Source organism: Amblyomma americanum, chromosome 3 (genome assembly GCF_052857255.1).
Source record: "Amblyomma americanum isolate KBUSLIRL-KWMA chromosome 3, ASM5285725v1, whole genome shotgun sequence".
NCBI classification, from domain to species: domain Eukaryota; kingdom Metazoa; phylum Arthropoda; class Arachnida; order Ixodida; family Ixodidae; genus Amblyomma; species Amblyomma americanum.
Window position 1 is genome coordinate 127,977,804 of NC_135499.1, and position 20,592 is coordinate 127,998,395.

At 46.9% G+C, this 20,592-nt stretch overlaps 1 protein-coding gene across 1 annotated transcript in view; it reads right to left on the reverse strand.

Moving 5' to 3' along the window:
• Positions 1–3,479: 3,479 nt before the first annotated feature.
• The window catches only part of IA-2 (tyrosine phosphatase IA-2), a 528,690-nt gene continuing 511,577 nt past the window's right edge, over positions 3,480–20,592 (reverse strand). Inside the window, exons 22-25 of the mRNA XM_077657849.1 lie at positions 10,470–10,523; positions 9,445–9,509; positions 9,269–9,342; positions 3,480–7,211 (exon numbers count right to left, since the gene is read on the reverse strand). Of these exons, the coding sequence (XP_077513975.1) occupies positions 7,140–7,211; positions 9,269–9,342; positions 9,445–9,509; positions 10,470–10,523 (265 nt within the window). The 3' untranslated portion in view covers positions 3,480–7,139. The remainder of the gene's footprint in view (positions 7,212–9,268; positions 9,343–9,444; positions 9,510–10,469; positions 10,524–20,592) is intronic.

Here is a 20,592-nt window from a genome sequence, read left to right on the forward strand (position 1 = left end):
GCGTAAAAACTGTGGAGCAAATTTGTTTTTTAAAGGCTACTGAATATAGGGCTTGGGTCCGCCAGAACGATGGTAATTCCAAGTAACTTGCGGGAGAACCGCTGGTCGATCGAATTAAAAAAAAGAATAAATTTTAATCCGAACAGGGCCCTACAGCTTTGTGTTTTGCTGAAGGCAATTTTGCCTCTCTTGTAGCCGCTGTTGTCGACTGTTTCAGGCTGTTTGCTGTGAAAATTTAGCTCTGCCTCGAACTTTGTTTTATTAGAGCAACTCTGGCGTCTATGACTTTGCTTGCACATATAGCCACGTTTATTGGCTACGCGCTTACAAAGTTTGCAGTAGTTACGCAGGTACGCTCCCAATACCATCATAAAATGGCTTTTTTTTACCTTGCTTTTTTTTGTGCGCTAGCACTGTAAGGTACACTAGCGAAAAAGCAGTCACTCGTCATTTTGAAGCCTCGGAGCAACTCGGGAAATCTCTGTTAAGCTCAGGTAAGCTCATAGGCTCGTCTCACGAGCTGCAGCCAATGGGAGGGCGTCACGCCAGCTGCAGCCGAGTGGAGAGAGTGGGAACGCGGTTTCGTGCACATGCAGATGCCAGAAGAGGCGAAGGGTGAAGTCGCCGGAGGAACGTGCAGTGCAGCAAACTATAAATTATGAATGAAGGTGGTCTATCCACAGATTTCAAAGCTGAACGACGAGGCCGAACGACATGCGTTGTGAACTAGCAGGCAGGAAAAGGAAAGGGCGCCAACGTGAGTCAACCGATCCAGTGAATATGACGAGGCGACAAGCTACAGAAGAGCGACGAAAGCGTGTAGCTTTGCTAAACGGGATGAGAAAACGGACCTCGATGAAAAATAACTACCCTTATCTCGGAGAACTTGCAGCTGTGAAATTAAGGCACAGTGTCTATAACACAAGATGGCAGTTACCAGATGCTACGGTACACCTTACCAAGTGTATTAAATTTCTAAACATTTTGCTCATTTCCAAAAATATACTCTCCACTTTTTATGACCCCTCTTTGATTCCATTTTACATGTATATTATTGCCTTTTTTTCAAGATTACAATCTTGCGAAATTCCATTGTATCAGCCTTACCTTATAGCCAGCCTTACCACTCATTTTTTGTGTGCCTTATTTCATTTGCATTGTAATTATTGCCTTAACGTTGATGCACTTGTACTTAGTTTTGTTTTGCTGCCATGTGATTTTTTCTTTTTGCTTATTTTGTTAACTTGCATTCATCTTTATCATATCAGCTTCCGCGTCGCTCTGCCACCTGCAAACGACCCTTTGTCAAGCCTTTTTAGGCTTTTTGCTTGCCGCTCTTCAACATCACACGTCTTCATTGGACGTTGATGCTGAAATAAATTTCACTTTAACTTTGACTCTGCGATAAAGAAGGTGCGAACGATGAAGTCTATAGTGCACTATAATGAATTCGCCTGAGGAACGTGCATTCGAGAGGCGCGTAGAAGTCGCTTCAGAGGCAACCGAACAGAGGGAACGAGTAGCTTAGGCGGCGTATAGCAAGAGGAAAGCTGAGGCACGACTGCCAGAACATTTGGGTGGAACTAGAATTTTCAAGCTTATAGAAAAGAAAAACAAAGATAAACAATGCTTAACGCGGGCGAACGTGGTAGCGCCCCTAATTCGTATTTTCAGCTTGACCAGGTAAATCAAGGACAATTTATTTTATACCCTTTCCTGAATGCTCTTTGCTTTGGAGTAACAGATGATAGCCACGCTTTTTCTGCCAAGTACTGTCGCTGTTCCCTGGTCGCTTTTTTCTTACTTCGCGGCAGTGGTGCCAGCCTGTTTTTTGCTCTGCTTATGCTGGTCACCCGTAGTGTGCTTCTAAAGCCGTAACTATTATTGCGACACTTTCAAAAACTGGTTGTTTCAAGGTCCTGCTCATAATTTTCCGTAACACTGCAGCCACCTGAAGTAATTTTTTGCTTACCGCTTTTGTGTACACAAGCTTTGATGGTGGTGATGAATTTTCGTGGCGCTAGGGCAGCTGCGGCTAAATGGCCTCTAGCTATAAGCTGGAATCATCGACACACGGTGGGGTCGAAGACCCATTTTTCCAGAATTTCACCCTAGATAAGCCATGCACCAGGCCAAGGGAAATCTTGTACCAACTGTATCACCGATGGGTACCCCACGGCACTGGGATCGAACCCTGCATCTCCGGCATGCGAGGCGGATGCTCAAACCGCTAGGCTACCGTTGTTGGAGGACGCAGAAGTAGTGATGTTCCGAACATAATGGGACCAGCGAACAGACGGGATCCCGTCTGTTTGCTGATCAACCCCATTATGTTCGATTTACACGAATTGCAAAAGTTACGTTCCGTATTGCCTTTTCAGCGGTAACTGCGTTACTTTGTAACAAATAATGTTCCATCATTGTCTTACCTCACACTGACGCCGGCGCGCGTTGCTCACCCTGAAGGATGAATTGTAGTAAGCAGCCCGCAGAAGCAGTTATCGAGTAGCCTTCGTGTGGCAGGAATTGTAATTCGTGTTGACACATTTGATATACAAATGCTAACCACTGTCTTGCACTGATGGACTAATTAGCATTAAACCTATTCGCCCGGCGTGCGGAAGCAGCACACTGTGTACGCGGCATTACGTAGCATAGCATAGTCAGCCATTCCGAATCGTTGCTTAGTCAGGCACACCCAATAATCGTCTTTGCAAGCAGCTTTACTAACACTGTTGAACACAGGAAACGCGTCATACAGTGCTTGACTCCTGTGTGAGTTATGAATGCCCTTACATTTTGCCGGTATCCTTTTGCTTTGCTTATGTTGTTCCTGCGCTATGCTGAAGAATTCCTGAGCTTGTTATGTGTACCAAAGTGTTTGCACAGTTCTTGAATCTTCTCTTACGCCAAAACGTTAACTCAACTTTGCCTGCTGTACATTTTCTGTCATTTGTTATCCGTTGCTGTTTCTCTGACACATTCCCCTAATATGTAATTCCCTGTTCTGGGCGCTTAGGGTTAATAAATAAATAAATAAAAATAATTTTCTCTATCGCTATGTCAACGATCCGTCTAAATATCCTACTCGTCATACCGTTCTTCCCATTCGTGGACTAAGCCGGATAGAAGGATTTTTTTTTCTCATGAAGCCATTTTTCTGTAAACATCCGCCCCAAATAAAAAGATAACCTTTTTATTGCAATTTCATGAATCTTGGCGGGTAGGTGTGACGTTGTAGTCGGCAGTAATGTTAACGCATTTAGTTTTTACTCTGGGCGTACCTGTAAACATGCACTTTAACTGAGCGTGGTGCAGCAGCCAAATATGAATTTACGCTTGAAGACGCACCAAGTAGCCGTTGGCGAAGTGGACATCTCCGGTGCAGCACTCTTTGTGGCGATACCCGCTCCATCCAGCGCAAGCTATCCTCTCGCAACCTCGCCTCAAAGAGGCAAGCAGAAATTGACACCCAAGGCTTATGACGTTTGTTTTTATTGAAGGATAGTAACTGGAGTGTCTACGGGTGGGGGAGGGCGTTTCAACAGTGCCATGATGGAACAAGTGTCAGATTCCGCATTGCACATTTTGCGATTTAGACGCAGCACACTGTTTCCTTATTTAGCCAGTGCTCATTTGTCCAGTCTCCAAGCGACCTCTCTTGCAGACCTTGTGCACAGCTTGATGCATGTTTACAGCAACCGTTAATGCGAAGAAAGCATAATGTTCAAAGCAAGCGTGGTTAAAGGTTCTTATCGATAAAAAAAGTAATTAGTCTCTATTGTCTGTTGTGGCTACATATCCGTGTTTTAACTTCGTATCTTGACACCCTGACACGAAATGGGATGGGAGCTGCATATGCAGAAAATGAGTGCAGTGTAGGTTGGCTTGATTCTTGCTGCAAGGTCGAGACGCTGGTTCCTAGAGCTTCATGCGCACTGCTGACAATTTTCGAGGACCGCCTTTCCTTATAGCGCCCTTTCTCGTGTGGAAAATAAGTTACATTACATCAGACGGCCAATGAGGTTTTTGGGAACGTGTCAAGCTAGCTTGTTTGTTGGCTGACATTTCGAAAGCTCAGTGGTGCATACGCTGCTGCTAAGACGTTGGCACTTGCTTAGATCCTATTCTTCGCGTTGGAATCCAGTCCTGATCTGCCACGAAATCGTCATTTGCTTCATAAACGGACTGGAAAGGCGTCAATAAAACTGCGGTGCATAAACAAAGTGAAATGTTTAGCAAAGACAATTACGTAATCGATGAATCGCTGAATTTCTGGACTGAAGCGACTGATTCAGTGCGTCCGTTGCAAGCGAAAAAGGAATAAAATCTGAATACTTGTGATGCGGTAGGCAGGTTCTGGAAAAAAAAAAAAAAAACCTCCTACTCTGCTGACTTGTTACCCAGATCGATCTGTAACCATAAATTACTTCCTTTCAGGACGTACAACATTTACATTGTGTTGTCCTCAATGACCTGATGTTGGCCTGACATGTTCGAATGCAACCTACGTTCTACAGCGAAATAGTTTGGGCTCGCTGAAACCTGTTTCGTATACTGACGTATTTACCATGGCGCGAAACTTAATATGTGCGTAAAGCATTCAACAAATTTTAAGCGTTACTAGAAGGACATACTATGTCGCACGTTCAGCAGGAAAGGTTCAAGGTAACTGAACTTTGTTTCGCGTTATGATTGCTTGCGATCTCAAGTTTGTATCGAGTCTTAATTAAGTATGTTTCTTTTTCATTGTTTTTGTTTTTGTGAGACGCCGTCGGCCTTAGTACATATAAGAATACTGCGCGTGGCGTGTTATAACTACTACTCTGTTTGCCTTCTACCGTGCCTTGTTTGAATCACATTAGCGTGCTTATGATATCACTGGTTCATTGACTATGTTAAAATGATAACCGATTTAGGCACTTCACAGCCTGATACATCACTGGCTGTCCGTGTGCATTCATTTATAAGCCGTTATCCGCTGATAAAGCAAACGCGATTCATCGTATCATTTCTTGCGTAACACAACTCTGATAGTGTCATGAATATCTTCCTTCAACTCGGGTACACTGCTCTAATCTACGTTCGCAGAATGACAACGCTCAATAAACTCTGTATCACATGTTCACCTTGCTCCGTGCGTACAGTGTTAAACTCTGCACCAGACTTTGGAAGTGAAAACATGACTCTCTTCAACAGAAGCACTCACGCGCTTACAGAAGTAGTGGAAACAGAAGCATGACGCGCGTACACACCCGGCAAGCGCCCCTGGAGGGGTCAAAAATATAGAGTCCTTTTTTTTCTTTACACTGGGATGCTCGAAAATAGTTTGTACATCAGCACATATGCGTTACGTACATCTACAATAGTTTGTTGCTCTTCTTTGAAGCACGGGAATTAAATATCAATAATCATGCGACATTACAGTGACTTCTTGGGACGCTCTGTTAAAAGCGGGGTTTGTACACGCAACACTACCATTGTGGTACGACACTACACAAATGTGTTACAGTATTTTTTTTTCGCGTCTTCTGTGCAGTACATGTAGAAACAGAACAGATTCAGGTTCGCTACGCAAATTTGGCTAATGGTAGAAGGGCTGTAATGTGCAAAGACAAGATAGCGAAGACGGGAAAGAGAAGAGGGGAGGGGGACTTTTTTTTTTTTCACGGTGCCTGCGTCATAGCAATGAACGCTTGGTCGTCTTTTCGAAAGTTGAACACAGGTGGACTGCATACGCAGAATACTCGCGCTGTGGCGAAAAGCACGTGTGCGTAAGGGCGTTCACACTACATCAGGCTGACGCGACGGTTTTCGAGGACGCTTCGAGGTCCTTCTGATGTTTTGCGCACGGTTCGCGATTGTTCAAATGCGGACGTCTGCACGGGAGGGCTTAGAAAGAGGGAGAGAACGTGAAATTGGCGGCTGAAACGCGCTGCACTGGCTCGCTTCTCCCGAATCGACGCCATGTAAACGAATCTTTTCTTTCAAGAACTGCACGGATCGGTGCCTGACCTGTGTTGAGGTCCTAGTTCCCGGCGGCAGCCGTCTTTGCTTTCTTCCTTGTCTTAGCTTCTCTCTCTCTCTCTTTCTCACCACTTCGCCTTTCCCTCACGACGCCTTGGCATAGGCATGGACAAAAATATTGGGTGACAGAACGTGCAGTCCTAAGCATTGGAGGGGTAACCGGCACAGAAATAGAATATACCGTGCAAACGCAGGTCGCGACTGTGTCCTCACTACGACCCAGACTGAGCTGTTAATTGATTATATATGATTGGATGAAAACCGAAGGCTGTCATAATTCCAAGGTAACTACATAAGTATTTGCGTTTAATAACATTACTCAGACGGGGGGTCCGGTGGTATGGCTAGTGTGACTATAGGCGATTGAATAGAGAGTGCTACTAGCGCAAAGAACAAAATCGCAGAAACAGCTTTCAGCTTGCAGGTGCTAGTGACATTGGGACGAAAAACTGTGCAGACATTTTTACCCGTAAATATAAATGGGAGCACCGCATTTCACGCACAGAAGATGTTTGATTACAGAAGATGTTCAATTACCCGTGAGTTAGACAACTTCTATTCCGCGAGCCCGTGCCTGAATAACAGTCCGCGTAGCGTCGTATCGCAGATATCAATGATGAATGGGCAGCATATGTGGAAGCAAGTTTTAACTGTGCCCGAATATAAGCAACCTCCGCAATGACGTTCATGACATTTTCAACCGGAATTTGTTGGTGGCATGACACTACGGGCGCCGATATCACCTTGTTCACACTGGCCACACAGGACAGTAATGCCGGAGCAGAAACATAGCGGAACGCGTAATAATAAACTCTTTCACTTCATGCAACGGACGAAGAGTCGTAACCAACAAGCAGGGATAAGAAGGAAACATCACGTCGCTACTGTGGTCGCGCACTACAAACAAGCACTACAAGCTTAAAGTGAGGAAGCGAAGCGGTGCGCGCTTCCACCATCAGCCAGCGCGTCATCATCCACACGTCGTCGTCGTTTCCTTCGAACAGGGGAAGCGTGTCGGACCAGGCTTGCACGAGTCAGGTGATCGTCTACGACTGGTACGGAAGCCGCTTAGCGTCGGGATCGCTGTGCGTTCCCGGCTGGCGGCTGGCGTCTCAATGCGAGAGCGCCTTCAAGATGGCGTGCACTTCCTCGGCGATGGCCATGAGCACGAATTCGAACTGGGCCTGTAGGAGAGGAGGCGAAAACAAATCAGGGCCCATAAGCGGGCAGTCTGGAGTAGAAGTAGGCACGAAATAACGGCAAAGTGCGACAAGAATTGAATAAGCACGCATATTGAGCTGGTATTTAAGTGGGTGCTTATCGCAGCCACTGTCGTCTATTGCAGCACTATATCTGTTAATGGTACACTGTGCTCGTGAGAGATGGGGCACTGCGCGCCGGCGAATACGCTGCCATAATGTGACATCCCATGTAAACGCCAGGAAGAGACACCAGTGGCAACACCACTAGGCAACTTGCCCTTGAGAATGAAGTTGCCAGGCTCACGGGTCAAGCAAATCTCCGTGGCGCTACTTGGACGTCCAGGCGTTAATTCATCGATAACCTTTTATGGTTGATGTATTTAGTTTGCAACGCATTGTTTTACGAGAACATTGTATCAATCTCCGAGTATTGCCTTTGAGTTCAGCTAAGTCCACCCAGACGCAAGAGGCAGGGGAGCCACGATGGTGGCACTGTGGCGTTTTAGGGTCGATTCAACCTGTTCTGCTTAGCGCTATCGCTCTGTGATGTGCTTGTTAAAACGCTGCGAAGTTCCGTGTTCGCTTTACGTTTAACCGCGGCGATTATCAGTTACAGAGTCGGGTTAAGCACTCGACGAGCACTGCAAATCCCCGCATCTTTGATGGTAACCTGACATTTTTTTAGTGTGAACCAGAAGAGTTGCTTTCCCGCGTGTGGTAGCGATCAGAAATAGCGCCTCCATGCTTGAAAGAGTTAATTTTTTTAGGAGAATAAGAGAGATGGGCTTAAATGCTTATTTGGAACCGCCTATTATGAACGTTTCCTGCTTATCGACACCACGGCTGATGTCTAGGTGGCCTCGACACTTGCATATGGCACTGAGGCTCTCCTTCTTTTCACTGCGATGTCGCTAACTGCAGCAAGCGTCGAGGAAATCTGCGCCGAATTTTTCGGCTTTGTTCTTTACTGTTCGTTTGAGTGCGCTCTTAAAGCAGGCATAGCGTGTACAGTTTGCTGTGCTCTAGTGTGTGTGCGTGTGTGTGTTTGTGCGCGCGCGCGGTGTGAGTTTTTTTACGTATTCTCTCCTTTCTGTCCATATATCTTTATTTTCTTCTGCTTCTTGTATCAGGTATGCTTTGTGACCCTGTAACGGCAGCCTCCCATCCTATTTTTGTAGCATTTCCACGCGTCTGTTTTCTCACTTTCAAACCCGACGAATACAGCCTACGCGCGCCGTGTAAAAGAAATGGCGGTGGATGAATTTGTAACCACTTAAATAGTCAATCTCCAAAGAGTTTTTGTTTTGCGGTAAGAAACATGTAAAAGCATGCTTTAATGCAGAACAAGCGGGAGCCTCCAGCTGCATATATGTCTGCACCAAGAGAAAACGGAGCCAATAATATTTTAAGAATTGTGAAATCAGACCCTGGGAACGTAATGTGATGTTGTGTAGGGAGTGTAACGCAGTGCTCTACACTTCCTCTATTCGCTTTTAGAGCCTATTTTTGTTATTATGAAAAATATTGGTTACAAAAACGATGTAGTGATGACATACTCGCATTTTTTACTTTTGATATTGAGTTCGGTGCCATTCGAACAAATTTAGCATTACATGATTGTTCAGCGAATACATGCATAAAAACTTGTATTGCGTTGGAAAAAGTGTCGGCGTTTTTAGCTCGTTCAGTAAACTGAGTCTTGTAGAAAATATTCACCGCGTTGCCAGCTATTCGCAGTAGCACATTAAGGGTGTTAATGTGCCGGCGTGATACCCTATAATGCGGAACTGCCTTAAGATGTTTAAACAGCCAATACGGAACAGCGATGTTTACATGCTACCTTTACAAACATACCAGCACTCGATCGATCAACTGTAGAATCGAAAAGCCAAAGCATGCGCTATGATAATAAATCTTTTCGTGACTGCAGGTGCAGCTTTTTCAGGGATGCAAGGAAAGTTTCTGCAGAACAACCGCATTCACTGCTAAATGCTGAAACAAACTACAGATTACATGAAAGACACCTGAACGTAGCTTACCTTGGTCTTTACCATTCCGGCTCGTTGGTCACGCATATGTTCCAGGGTGGCTGCGATGTCGATTTCCTTTGCTCCTGCACAAGGTCAACGTAACAAAACCTTAACGGTTAGCTGGCTGACAAGGAACGAGAGTTTCACGCAACTGGCACAGCTTGTAATGGGAAAAGGCTTGCTACCTTTAGCCATTCTGTTGAGGACCATGTCGATCAGGCAGTAGGTCCCTGTTCTTCCGATTCCATCACTGCAAATTGAACGAAAGGGACATGCGGTCAATTAGCAGTCGAGCGAAATATTCCTGTTGCATTTCGGAAGTTTCCCGAGTAGGCATAAATTGTGAAGAGTCGTGGTCATGTGGCGACACGTCTGGCAGGGTTTACAAACAGTCGGACACATGCGACGCGAGGCCACATCCATAATTTAATTCTCAACCGGCAAGTAGATTCTGCTGTCACCGTGTTTCTTTGCCCTCGCATGGCTTTCGTCATATTTTGCACATTTCAGTCGAATACCATGCGCCTCTTATTGTCTCGGTTAGATGCTATCAGTTTGTTAATTAATGCCAAAAGGTATTTTTCCACGTCGTAAGATTGCCTGCCAGTAAACAAAGTTGTTGACGAAAAGTATACGGACAGCAAGGAAGGCAACGTGTGTAATAATATTCTAATCTTAGCTGGCAGTCCTTCAAACAGGTTTATTTGCACCAAGAGTATACCACGAATATACTGCAGAGAACTGTAAAAAGAGAAGACAAATGCTTCCTTGACCTACAATGCTTAATTTTGCTCAGGCAGCTTAGTACTTTCGAACATCATATTACGAACTCTCCGCGACATCATGCCAGCAGTTAGTGACTGATATATTGCGCCGTGGCGTCAATGGTAGTGCTCATGAAGCACCGGCTTTAATAACAATCGCAAGGTAATTAATTTCCTATTTCTGGGTGAAGATCGCAACAACTGTGTCGCCTCGTTGAAGGAGGCTTGTTGTCGATGCACAGTATTTTTGCTTCCAATTGGCTCTCTTCACCAAAATGCTGACATGATTCTTACGTACTGCCTGTTGCAAAAGTTTACAGGTTAGCGCCACTTTAGCAGGCTGACGCCTGAGATCATGTTCGGCTAAGCTTAAAAGTGTTGACACGATCCTTAGCGTGTTCTCGTAAAAGTGTGCCAGGAAATGAGACAGAACGACGCGTGCTTACCTGCAGTGCACAACAATGGGACAAGAACGTCCACGATACGACTTGTTCACCTTCCTGCAACGAGGAAGGGAGGAAACGTTATTAGAAAATGGTGTTTCTAAGTGAAACACCTGACACTGTCTATATGGACACGATGTGCTCGGTCGACTTCCATGAGTCAACGTGCAGTCTTTCTAGACGAGCAAATGGCGCTAATTATCACTGATGGGACGGCTTCCTAGCGTCCAACATTGCTGGAAGTGTCAGTGCCGTTACCACGTTGTTTCTACAACGAGGAAAGTTGAGAAATTCTATGCCCTATTCCTTTCTTTTTCGCGGCGAGAGCCGTTGATGAGTGCCTATGCAGAGTGAGTTTTGTAACTGAAGCCTGTTGTAGTAGCAGAAATCTGAAAGACAAGTCAAGCCAACAAATGGAAAGAAAGAAGAGTAGGAGAGAGAAACCAAGCTACGACAGATGAGAAGAGAAAGAGAAAGGGAAAGAAGAAGACGGAGAAAAAACGAAGAAGAGGGGGAAATTAGGCACATGAAGGGTCTCGCAAAACATTTAGACCGCTGTGGCCTAGTTTAGCCAGTAGTTTTTAGTGTGTTAGCACTTATAGTGAGCATTCCCCCATTTAGCCGTTGTGTGCTTGTATGTTTGTTTGTTTGTCTGAAGCCTACTTTGTGGAGTTGTCCTCACGTTGCAGGTGGCAGGTTGTCAGGGCGGCGGCAGAGATCTATGAAGGTAAAGTAGAGAATGACCAATTCCGCATATATCGGCATTAACGCATTACGGATATCTGAACAACTGCCTTCTGTGAACACTGAATCTGAGCAACAAAATTTGAGTGAAAACCAAAGTGCTAGTGCATCTATTTCACATTTGGCCTAACTACGCAAAGTGACTATCATTTTTTGTTGTTCCGAAGCTCACCAGTGTGCTGTAACCATGCTGTGTGCATGGCGCGTGTGTAAAAACAGCAGCTAGGGCACGCGCTTCGCTGTCTAGGAGAAAGTGATACATGCTATCCAAGAAATGAACGCAATATTTTGATAAAAAACGTTTCCTTTATGTAATATGGAATGTATTTCTCAATTTTTTTACGCACGTCTCACACTCAACAGCAGTTAGGCATATTGCGTTTACGTGCTATAAGACAAGATGATATAAAATGGGATAAAATTTTACGCATTGGCTTAATCAGCCTGTCTGCTTCATCCAAGCCTGATCTACGTAGGCAAGACCATATTGTCACGGTTGTGTGGGACACATAGAGAAAAATCGCTCAATCGGAAGAAGAAAACAGCGAAGTTGCTGGAAAAAAGCGTAAAAAATAATAGTGATTATGAGGCGAAGAGGAGTACGGTGCTTTGAAAGTTGAAATACCCGTCATGCCCTGTAATGGCAGAGCAGTTATAGGTCACAACTACTACTTGCCACAGTGGTCACACGCGTAGACGATCTCTCAGTGAAAATGTAGGAAGTCAACTCGCACGCAGTATGCAGTTGCATTAATTTCATGCGCACGCTACACCGTGACAGCTCGTATGTGGGCTTCAACGTTACGAAGCAGCGAAAGCACTATGAAAGACACCTTAATGGATGAATTTGTATTTAATAATAATAATAATAATTATAATAATAATAATAATAATAATAATAATAATAATAATAATGTAAGCACTGTGAGTGACCTTCATCTTCATCTCAGCGTAATCATCATCGGTCATCGGGTCGTGCGAAGAAGACGAAGTGTTGCTAAGCTGTGACTAGTCGGTAGCTGCTGCTTCGGCCTACCTGAAGTAAAAAGGTGAATTTGCTGGTGCGTTCTTCTGCCTCACAAGTGGTGGAGGTGACTCCTGATCCCAGCGTCCTCAACGCGGCACCCCCTGGAGCTCCGTTCCGGTCGTGTTCTTGGCGGCACATCAACCGCCATGGCGCAGTCACATCCCCCTGCTCTCACCGTTCCGGCGCCTGTAGCTACCGATGGGCATCCCACGGGTGCCCATGCCACCTCTGCACCACTGACGTCCCAAGGTGCACTTGCTCAGCACCATTTGACCCACCCAACTTGGTCAGTTACCTCACGTCAGCGCGACCCTCCGGTTTTCGCCGGTCTCCGCGGTGACGACGTCGAAGACTGGCTACAGCAGTACGATCGGGTGAGCGCTTTTAACGGTTGGGACGCTTCTATGAAGCTACTCAACGTCTCATTCTACCTGAGTGACGTGGCTAAGACGTGGTTCCTCAACCATGAGGACGCCATTCCTGACTGGCCTCAATTCACGACACAGATCCGCCAGATATTTGGAACTGTTGGTGCTGGTCCGACCTCTTTTCAAAAGAAGCTAGAGACCCGTGTGCAGCTTCCAGGAGAGACATACACATCATACATTGAGGACGTACTCGCCCTTTGCCGGCGAGTTAACAATGGCATGGTCGAGGCTGAACGTGTCGGACATATTTTAAAAGGAATTGGCTCTTTTGCCTACGCAGCTCTAGCTGCCCAAAATCCCGTCACGGTGGCAGACATTCGTGCCACTTGCCAGCGACTTGACTATCTACAGTCGCGCCGCCTCAACAACACCTGGGATCCGAGCCAAATTCCCGAAACTGATCTGCGCACCATCATACGATCTATAATACGGGAAGAGCTCCACAATGATATTTCGTCGGTTCCTGCCTTCTCACGCCCACCTGCTCAATCTACTGGGTTGCGTGGCATTATCAAGGAGGAGCTTACTTCACTCAATCGTCCCATGGCTACAGAACCACCAGCCCCTCCCTACGTTCCGACGTATGCTGAAGTCACTGCGGCTCCTCCTCCTTGTCCTCCTGTCCATCACGCGCCCGTCCCACCCAGCCTCGCCGCCCTGTCCCCGCGACCACCGGTGTATGGTAATTGGCGGCCTCTCCCACCTCGTCCAGTATGTTTCTACTGCGGAATCCGCGGCCATGTAACACGCGTTTGTCGCCGACGACTACGAGATGAGCGTGCGAGCTATGGGTACGTTCGACGTGACGACGCCTACCAGCTTCCTCCTCGCCAGTACTACACCGATAATGACCTCCGTCCCTCTTCCTCCCCGTCGACTTCTCCTGACCGGTCTAGGACAGCACGGCCATCGCGTCGTCGCTCCCCGTCACCCTTTCGCCGGACTTCGTCGCCCCTTCGCCCTCCATCTTCAGCTTCTGCCCGCCAAACGGAAAACTAACCTGTGCAGTTTCCGGAGGTAAAACTGCACCGCCTGTCGTCGCTCCAATTCCTCCTCTGCTCCCATCAAACATGTTGACTGTATTCCTTGAGGGACATGCACTGGAAGCTTTAATTGATACCGGCGCCGCTATTTCTATTATGAAACTTGACTTGTGTTTAAAACTGCGAAAAGTGCGCACACCTTATACCGGTCCTCCTTTACGTGCTGCAAATGGACAGAATATTAACCCTTGTGGAGCGTGTACAGCCCGAGTCACCATTGATGGCATCTTGCACTTCATTGAGTTTGCTGTCCTATCCTCCTGTGTCCATCAACTCATCTTCGGCTGGGATTTCCTCCAAAACGCCTCAGCAGTCATTACGTGTTCCCCTCCCACTATTGAAGTCACTGAATGCAACATTCTTGCCGATAGAGAACCACTTTCTTCCCGTGTAGTTATGCTTGCCGATCACGTCCTCTATCCGGGCAACGAAGATATTCTATCTGTGACTTCTGACGCCGTCACCGATGGCGACGTCCTGATTACACCCAGCCCTCGTCTCCTGTCAAGAGGTATTATCATCATCGTGTCCCTTCTTCGCTTCTCCAGCGGTTCTTCTCTTCTCGCCGCATTCAACACCACATCAGAGCCCATTCTTCTGCGACGCGACTCTACTGTTGCATCAATTGCTTCCGCCCAGCCTGTCACACTTCTTCCCATTTCCACCTCCGATCGCTCTGATTCATCCCCTGCCTCGCTCAGTGCAGCACTTCGCCACACGATCAGCACCGACCTGACAACAGACCAGACAGACGCATTGCTCGCTGTATTGAACAAGCACGCAGACTCGTTCGACGTCAATTCCGGCACACTGGGTCAAACCGCTGCAGCAACGCATCGCATACTCACCGACGGATCAAGCATAGTTAGACGCCGGCCTTATCGTGTTTCTCCAACCGAGCGCAAAGTTATTCAGGAAAATGTTGCTGACATGCTTGCACGCAACATCATACGCCCATCGTCTAGTTCCTGGTCATCGCCTGTTGTGCTAGTGCAAAAAAAGGACGGTTCGGTTCGTTTTTGTGTAGATTACCGTGCTCTAAACAGAATAACTCGTAAGGATGTGTATCCCCTCCCTCGAATTGACGACGCCCTCGATTGTTTGCAAGGTGCCCAATTTTTCTCCAGCCTTGACTTAAGATCAGGCTACTGGCAGATCCCCATGAATGAAGATGATAAAGAGAAGACCGCCTTTGCAACACCGGACGGTTTATACGAATTCAATGTAATGCCTTTTAGACTCTGCAACGCTCCTGCTACATTCGAGCGTATGATTGACACAGTTCTCCGCGGCCTCAAATGGAAAACATGTCTCTGTTACTTAGATGACATCGTCATTTTTTCTTCGTCATTTCCTGATCACCTTACTCGTCTCGATGAAGTTTTGACAGCACTTTCCAGCGCTGGCCTACAGCTAAACACGAAGAAATGCCGTTTTGCATCAAAATCCATTAAAGTTCTTGGCCATCTCGTAAGCAGCGAAGGAATTAAGCCTGACCCTGAAAAAATCGCTGCTGCGCTGCACTTTCCCCGTCCAACTCGGGTCAAAGATCTCCGCAGTTTCCTCGGCTTGGCATCATACTTCCGCAGATTCATCCGCAATTTCGCCTCTATTGCCTCACCTTTACATGCGCTTCTTCACAACGACACGCCTTTCATCTGGTCTCCTGCTTGCGAAGAAGCATTTGAAACTCTGAAGCGTGCTCTGACTTCGGGTCCCGTCCTCTGCCATTTTGATGATAAAGCACCGACAATTTTGCACACCGACGCCAGTAGCCATGGCATTGGCGCTGTCCTTCTGCAACGCCAAAACACCTCTACAGAAAATGTTGTTGCCTATGCGAGCCGAACTCTGACTTCTGCGGAACAAAACTACACTATTACCGAACAAGAATGTCTCGCCGTCGTCTGGGCTGTTCAGAAGTTTCGTCCTTACCTGTACGGCCGTCACTTCACAGTCGTCACTGACCACCACGCCCTATGCTGGTTATCCACTTTGAAAAATCTGTCCGGTCGTCTCGGGCGGTGGATCCTCCGCCTTCAAGAGTACGACTTTACTGTCACTTACAAATCGGGCAAGAAGCACAAGGACGCCGACGCTCTCTCTCGTTGCCCTATTGCTTTGCCGTCGCAACCCATGTCCTCGCATTCCTCTCCTGTCCCAACGGAGTCAAGCCATTTAAACCCTACAGTTATGCAGTCTTTGAGCGCCGCCTCTATTGCTCCCATGCCAGATATACACTGCAATCTTGCTCACCACCAGAGTGCTGACCCTTACTGTCAAAAGCTGATTGATAGTCTCAGCGGTGTTCTTAGACCTCCAAATGCCCGTCTCCGTCGTCGGCTCAAAAATTTCAAGTTACAGGATGGCACATTATTTTGGCACAACTACAGCCCACTGGGCCACACATGGGTTCCCGTAATTCCTTCTTCCCTGCGTCCTCAAGTTCTACAAGCCTTCCACGACGACCCCACCGCAGGTCACCTTGGGTACCACAAAACCTATGACCGCATCAAACGTCGTTTCTTCTGGCCTGGCCTTTCAACCTCAGTATTAAAATACGTAGCGTCTTGCATCCCTTGTCAACGACGCAAGCGGTCTACGTCGCCTCCTGCCGGTCTCTTGCAACCTCTCCCATGTCCTTCCACACCTTTCGAAGTCGTCGGAATCGACTTGTATGGACCCCTGCCCTTGACTCCAGCTGGCAACCGCTGGGTCGTTACTGCCGTTGACCACCTCACCCGATACGCTGAAACCGCAGCACTTCCTTCCGGCTCCGCTTCCGAAATCGCCAACTTCTTCCTCCACACCATACTTCTTCGCCACGGCGCCCCTCGCCTCCTCCTTAGCGATCGTGGCAAGTCGTTCCTCTCCACCGTCCTCGCCGCAGTGCTTCATGCTTCAGGCACGGTGCATAAAACTACATCTCCTTACCACCCTCAGACCAATGGCCTCACAGAACGCTTTCATCGCACCCTTTCTGATATGCTATCCACCTACATTCACCCTCAGCACAACAACATGGGACTCTTTACTCCCCTTTGTAACCTTCGCCTACAACACTGCCGTTCAACGAACCACCACCTACTCTCCGTTTTTTCTTGTTTATGCCCGCCATCCTACCTTCTCCCTCGAAGCATCTTTCTTCACAGCTTCTACTCCTTCTGCCGCGCCTTCCCACGAACAGTTCGTGTCTCGTATCGCCCACTGCCGTGATCGTGCCCGCCTTCAAACTGAAGCCACTCAAGCTTCCAGGAAAAGCACGTATGATGCGACTCATCGCTCAGTGTCTTTCCGCCCTGGAGACGAAGTGCTACTCTGGACACCTACTCGCATCCCCGGTCTGTGTGAAAAGTTTCTGAGCCGTTTTATTGGCCCGTACACGGTTCTGGAACAAACTTCCCCTGTAAACTATCTCATCACACCTGCATCGCCTGTTCGCGATCGTCGGTGTCGCGGCACCGAGATTGTGCACGTGTCGCGCTTGAAACCCTTTAACCGCCGACCTTAAGATTTAATTTGCGACCAGGATGGTCGCTTTCGTTCGGGAGGGGGAATGTTGTAAGCACTGTGAGTGACCTTCATCTTCATCTCAGCGTAATCATCATCGGTCATCGGGTCGTGCGAAGAAGACGAAGTGTTGCTAAGCTGTGACTAGTCGGTAGCTGCTGCTTCGGCCTACCTGAAGTAAAAAGGTGAATTTGCTGGTGCGTTCTTCTGCCTCACAATAATAATAATAATAATAATAATAATAATAATAATAATAATAATAATAATAATAATAATAATAATAATAATAATTGGTTTTTGTGGAAAGGAAATGGCGCAATATCGGTCTCATATATCGTTGAGCACCTGAACCGCGTCGTAAGGGAAGGGATAAAGGAGGCAGTGAAAGAAGAAAGGAAGAAAGAGGCGCCGTAGTGGAGGGCTCCGGAATAATTTCGACCGCCTGGGGACCTTTAACGTGCACTGTCATCGCACAGCACACGGGCGCCTTAGCGTTTTGCCCCCATAAAAACGCAGCCACCGTTGTCGGGTTCGAGCATTTATTTTGGCGACAAATTATTCCCTACAATGTGGACAATATCGTGCAGCATAGTGGCGATATTGCATTTCGCCCCCTTCGAAGTGCAGTCGGAGGTCAAGATTCGATCCCGTGGCTTTGGTATCAGCAGCCGTAGGCCATAACCATCGTTTGAATGAAAGAGGATCGCTCCACGTGAAAAAGCACTGCTACAAGGAGCAGTGCAATGTAACAAAGGCAAGTTATGTTCGTTTAACAAGTAATGAAGGCTCGGCATAGAGGGGTTCTTTTCATTGCACCACCATGACACCTGAATTAAGCCGGAGCCACCAAGCCGTGGCTTGTGGTTAAGCATATTTTTCACTGAGCCTTCGGAAACAGTTGTCATTCCGTCGCTCAGTGCCCTTGATTTTTTCATGATTGAGGCCCTTCACAAAACATGTGCATACGTTAGCACAGCTATGTAAGCAAAAAAGCATCCTAGAATAAACGCATGAAACAAAGCAAAGACAGAACGCGACATTGAAGGCAAGCAGGGATCCACACACGACTTTTTGTCAGCATTTTCTAAAAGCTTGATTTGAGTGGCGCTTAGACCCTTATTCTTCAAAAAACTGAAGCAATTGGACAATAGTTGCGATATTCAGCAATGACAAGTGAAAGGCTGAAAGCTAAACGCCAAAAACAGCAATTTGACACCGTTTTACGTGTGTGCAAAGCACAATTACAGTGAAAACCAGCCTTCAGAGTTGTTAGGCGAGAAGTTACAGCATCACACATCAGAACTTGCACACCAACATATGAAAACAGCACAGTAGACACCACAACCATGTTGCTTTGAACAAAGCGAAAGTTTCGAAGTGAACACTGCTTATTTGGAAGAACAGAAGGAACACAAATATCAGTGCATCGCGCACAACAGCTTACCTGCAAAATAAGAAGCCGTATCTTGTAATGTTTCGTTGTTTTCTTTTTCTTTGGCTCTGACTGGGCCCTGATCAGTGACTGGGCTCTAATAACTAAATATCAAAACGAAACGTTACAAAAAACGACTTTCTTTTTATTTCGCGTCTTTAAAATAGCGCCTGTTGGTAATTTATGGTCAAACAAAAAGTTTTAGAAAGCAGAGCACGATCGACAAGAAAAGAGAGTTTCGTACAGTCGTGGCCAAACTTGTTCCTCTCTCCTAGTTCCTTTGCTTCGAATCTCTGAACTCGCCTGCCAGTCGCCATCTAAATACATGTACCGACCGTTGTATCGTTTAGAGAAAAGGGAAAAAAATTCTATCCGGGTAACGGGTCGCTTGTTCGGGTTCAAATTTTGCACAGCGGTGGCATTCGGCGATAAGTTTGTTTTTATATTACGTTTAGGTGGGGTATTTGTCTGATTCGACAATAATTAGTCGGAAATCTCCACCGTCTATGGCAACAACGGACCAAACAGCAAGCTTTCGCAGCAGTGGTACCGTTAGCGCCATCCCGCGCTAACTGCAGGAGCGAACATTGACTGAAGAATTAAGGACGACAGTACAGACCCCTAGTTCTTGCAGCAGGCACGAGATAGCGCTACGGATAGCTGCAAAATATCGTTTTGATTCGTAGTCGCCACACATGATAATAACTTAATGATTATTTGAGACCGAATCACACAAGTACCCCACCCAAATGTAGTATATTACAGAATGGACCGCCTAATGTCAAATAAGCCCAAACTAGCGATCAGTTAGTGCAAGGTAATGTTTCTTTTGGGTTTTCTCTGAGCGACAGAACAGCCGGCATCTTTCACATGCTAAAAATTGACCTCCTCGCATCCTACTAACTTGAAGCAACGGTGAATAGCAACTTGAAGCTCTTTTGTTTCTTTGGGCGTACAGAACAATTTGCCGAAGTTATCGTAGGCTAATGAATAAAGGAAAGGCCAAGGCGTGATAAATCTCGCACTCCAGACGGATATCTGAACCGCGGCATGGAAGGAGATACAGTTGAGATAAAAGAGGGGGAGAGAGAGAAAGAAATACGGGCTTATGTTCAGCTTCCAATTTTTTTGGTAATATCGCGGAAGCGTCGACGAGACCACAGTGCACTACTGGTGGCAGTGTAGTACTGGCAGTGTAGTATGAAGCGGGGCGCTGCATTCTCCTACACTTGAAGGCGTTGCTATGGCGTTGCTGAGTTCGACTGCGAAAATAATTCACAAATTATCTAGCGCAGCGTTTCTGGTGCATAAAACGACGATATGTTTCGTTTCGTTTATGCAGCCGGTACTGCGACAATGATTTAGGCGAAAAAACGTGTCTGCTCAAACGTCGGGGTGATCAATTCGCTTCTGATGGCGCTGCGATCAGAGACTTAGAAGCGGGCCGCTTCTGGCGAGGCTGCTGGGGACACGCAGAAACCCCCGCCGGTTATACTGTCTATTCTACTTCACTATAACCAGACGGTCGTTCAGCGTCTCATGCCGGACATAAGTTGCGAAACGGAAAAAGAGTACGCGCATGCGCACGTAGCACTTGCCAGTTACAGCGCCATCTGCTCGGCTGTTGTGCTGACGAGTCTAGTCGATGTAGCCTTAACAATACTAAGAAATCGTAGAGCTGTACCAAGGACGTTCTAGTGCTTGCTTTTGTCGACCCAATCAACTTTCGCTCGGTGTCGCAGGCTACGATGCGCTCGATATTCGTGGACGTACGAAGATTTTGGCACCAAGGCGCGCTCAGAACGCGCGGCTTTCATGCTCACTTGCTGATACACTGAATGTTTCCTCTCGCTTCAATTCCTTACAGAAATGTGCACGAATTCGCGAATCTGAGCACACACGCATAAATAAACGGTTTATTTCTGCACGCGGCGTCCGACAC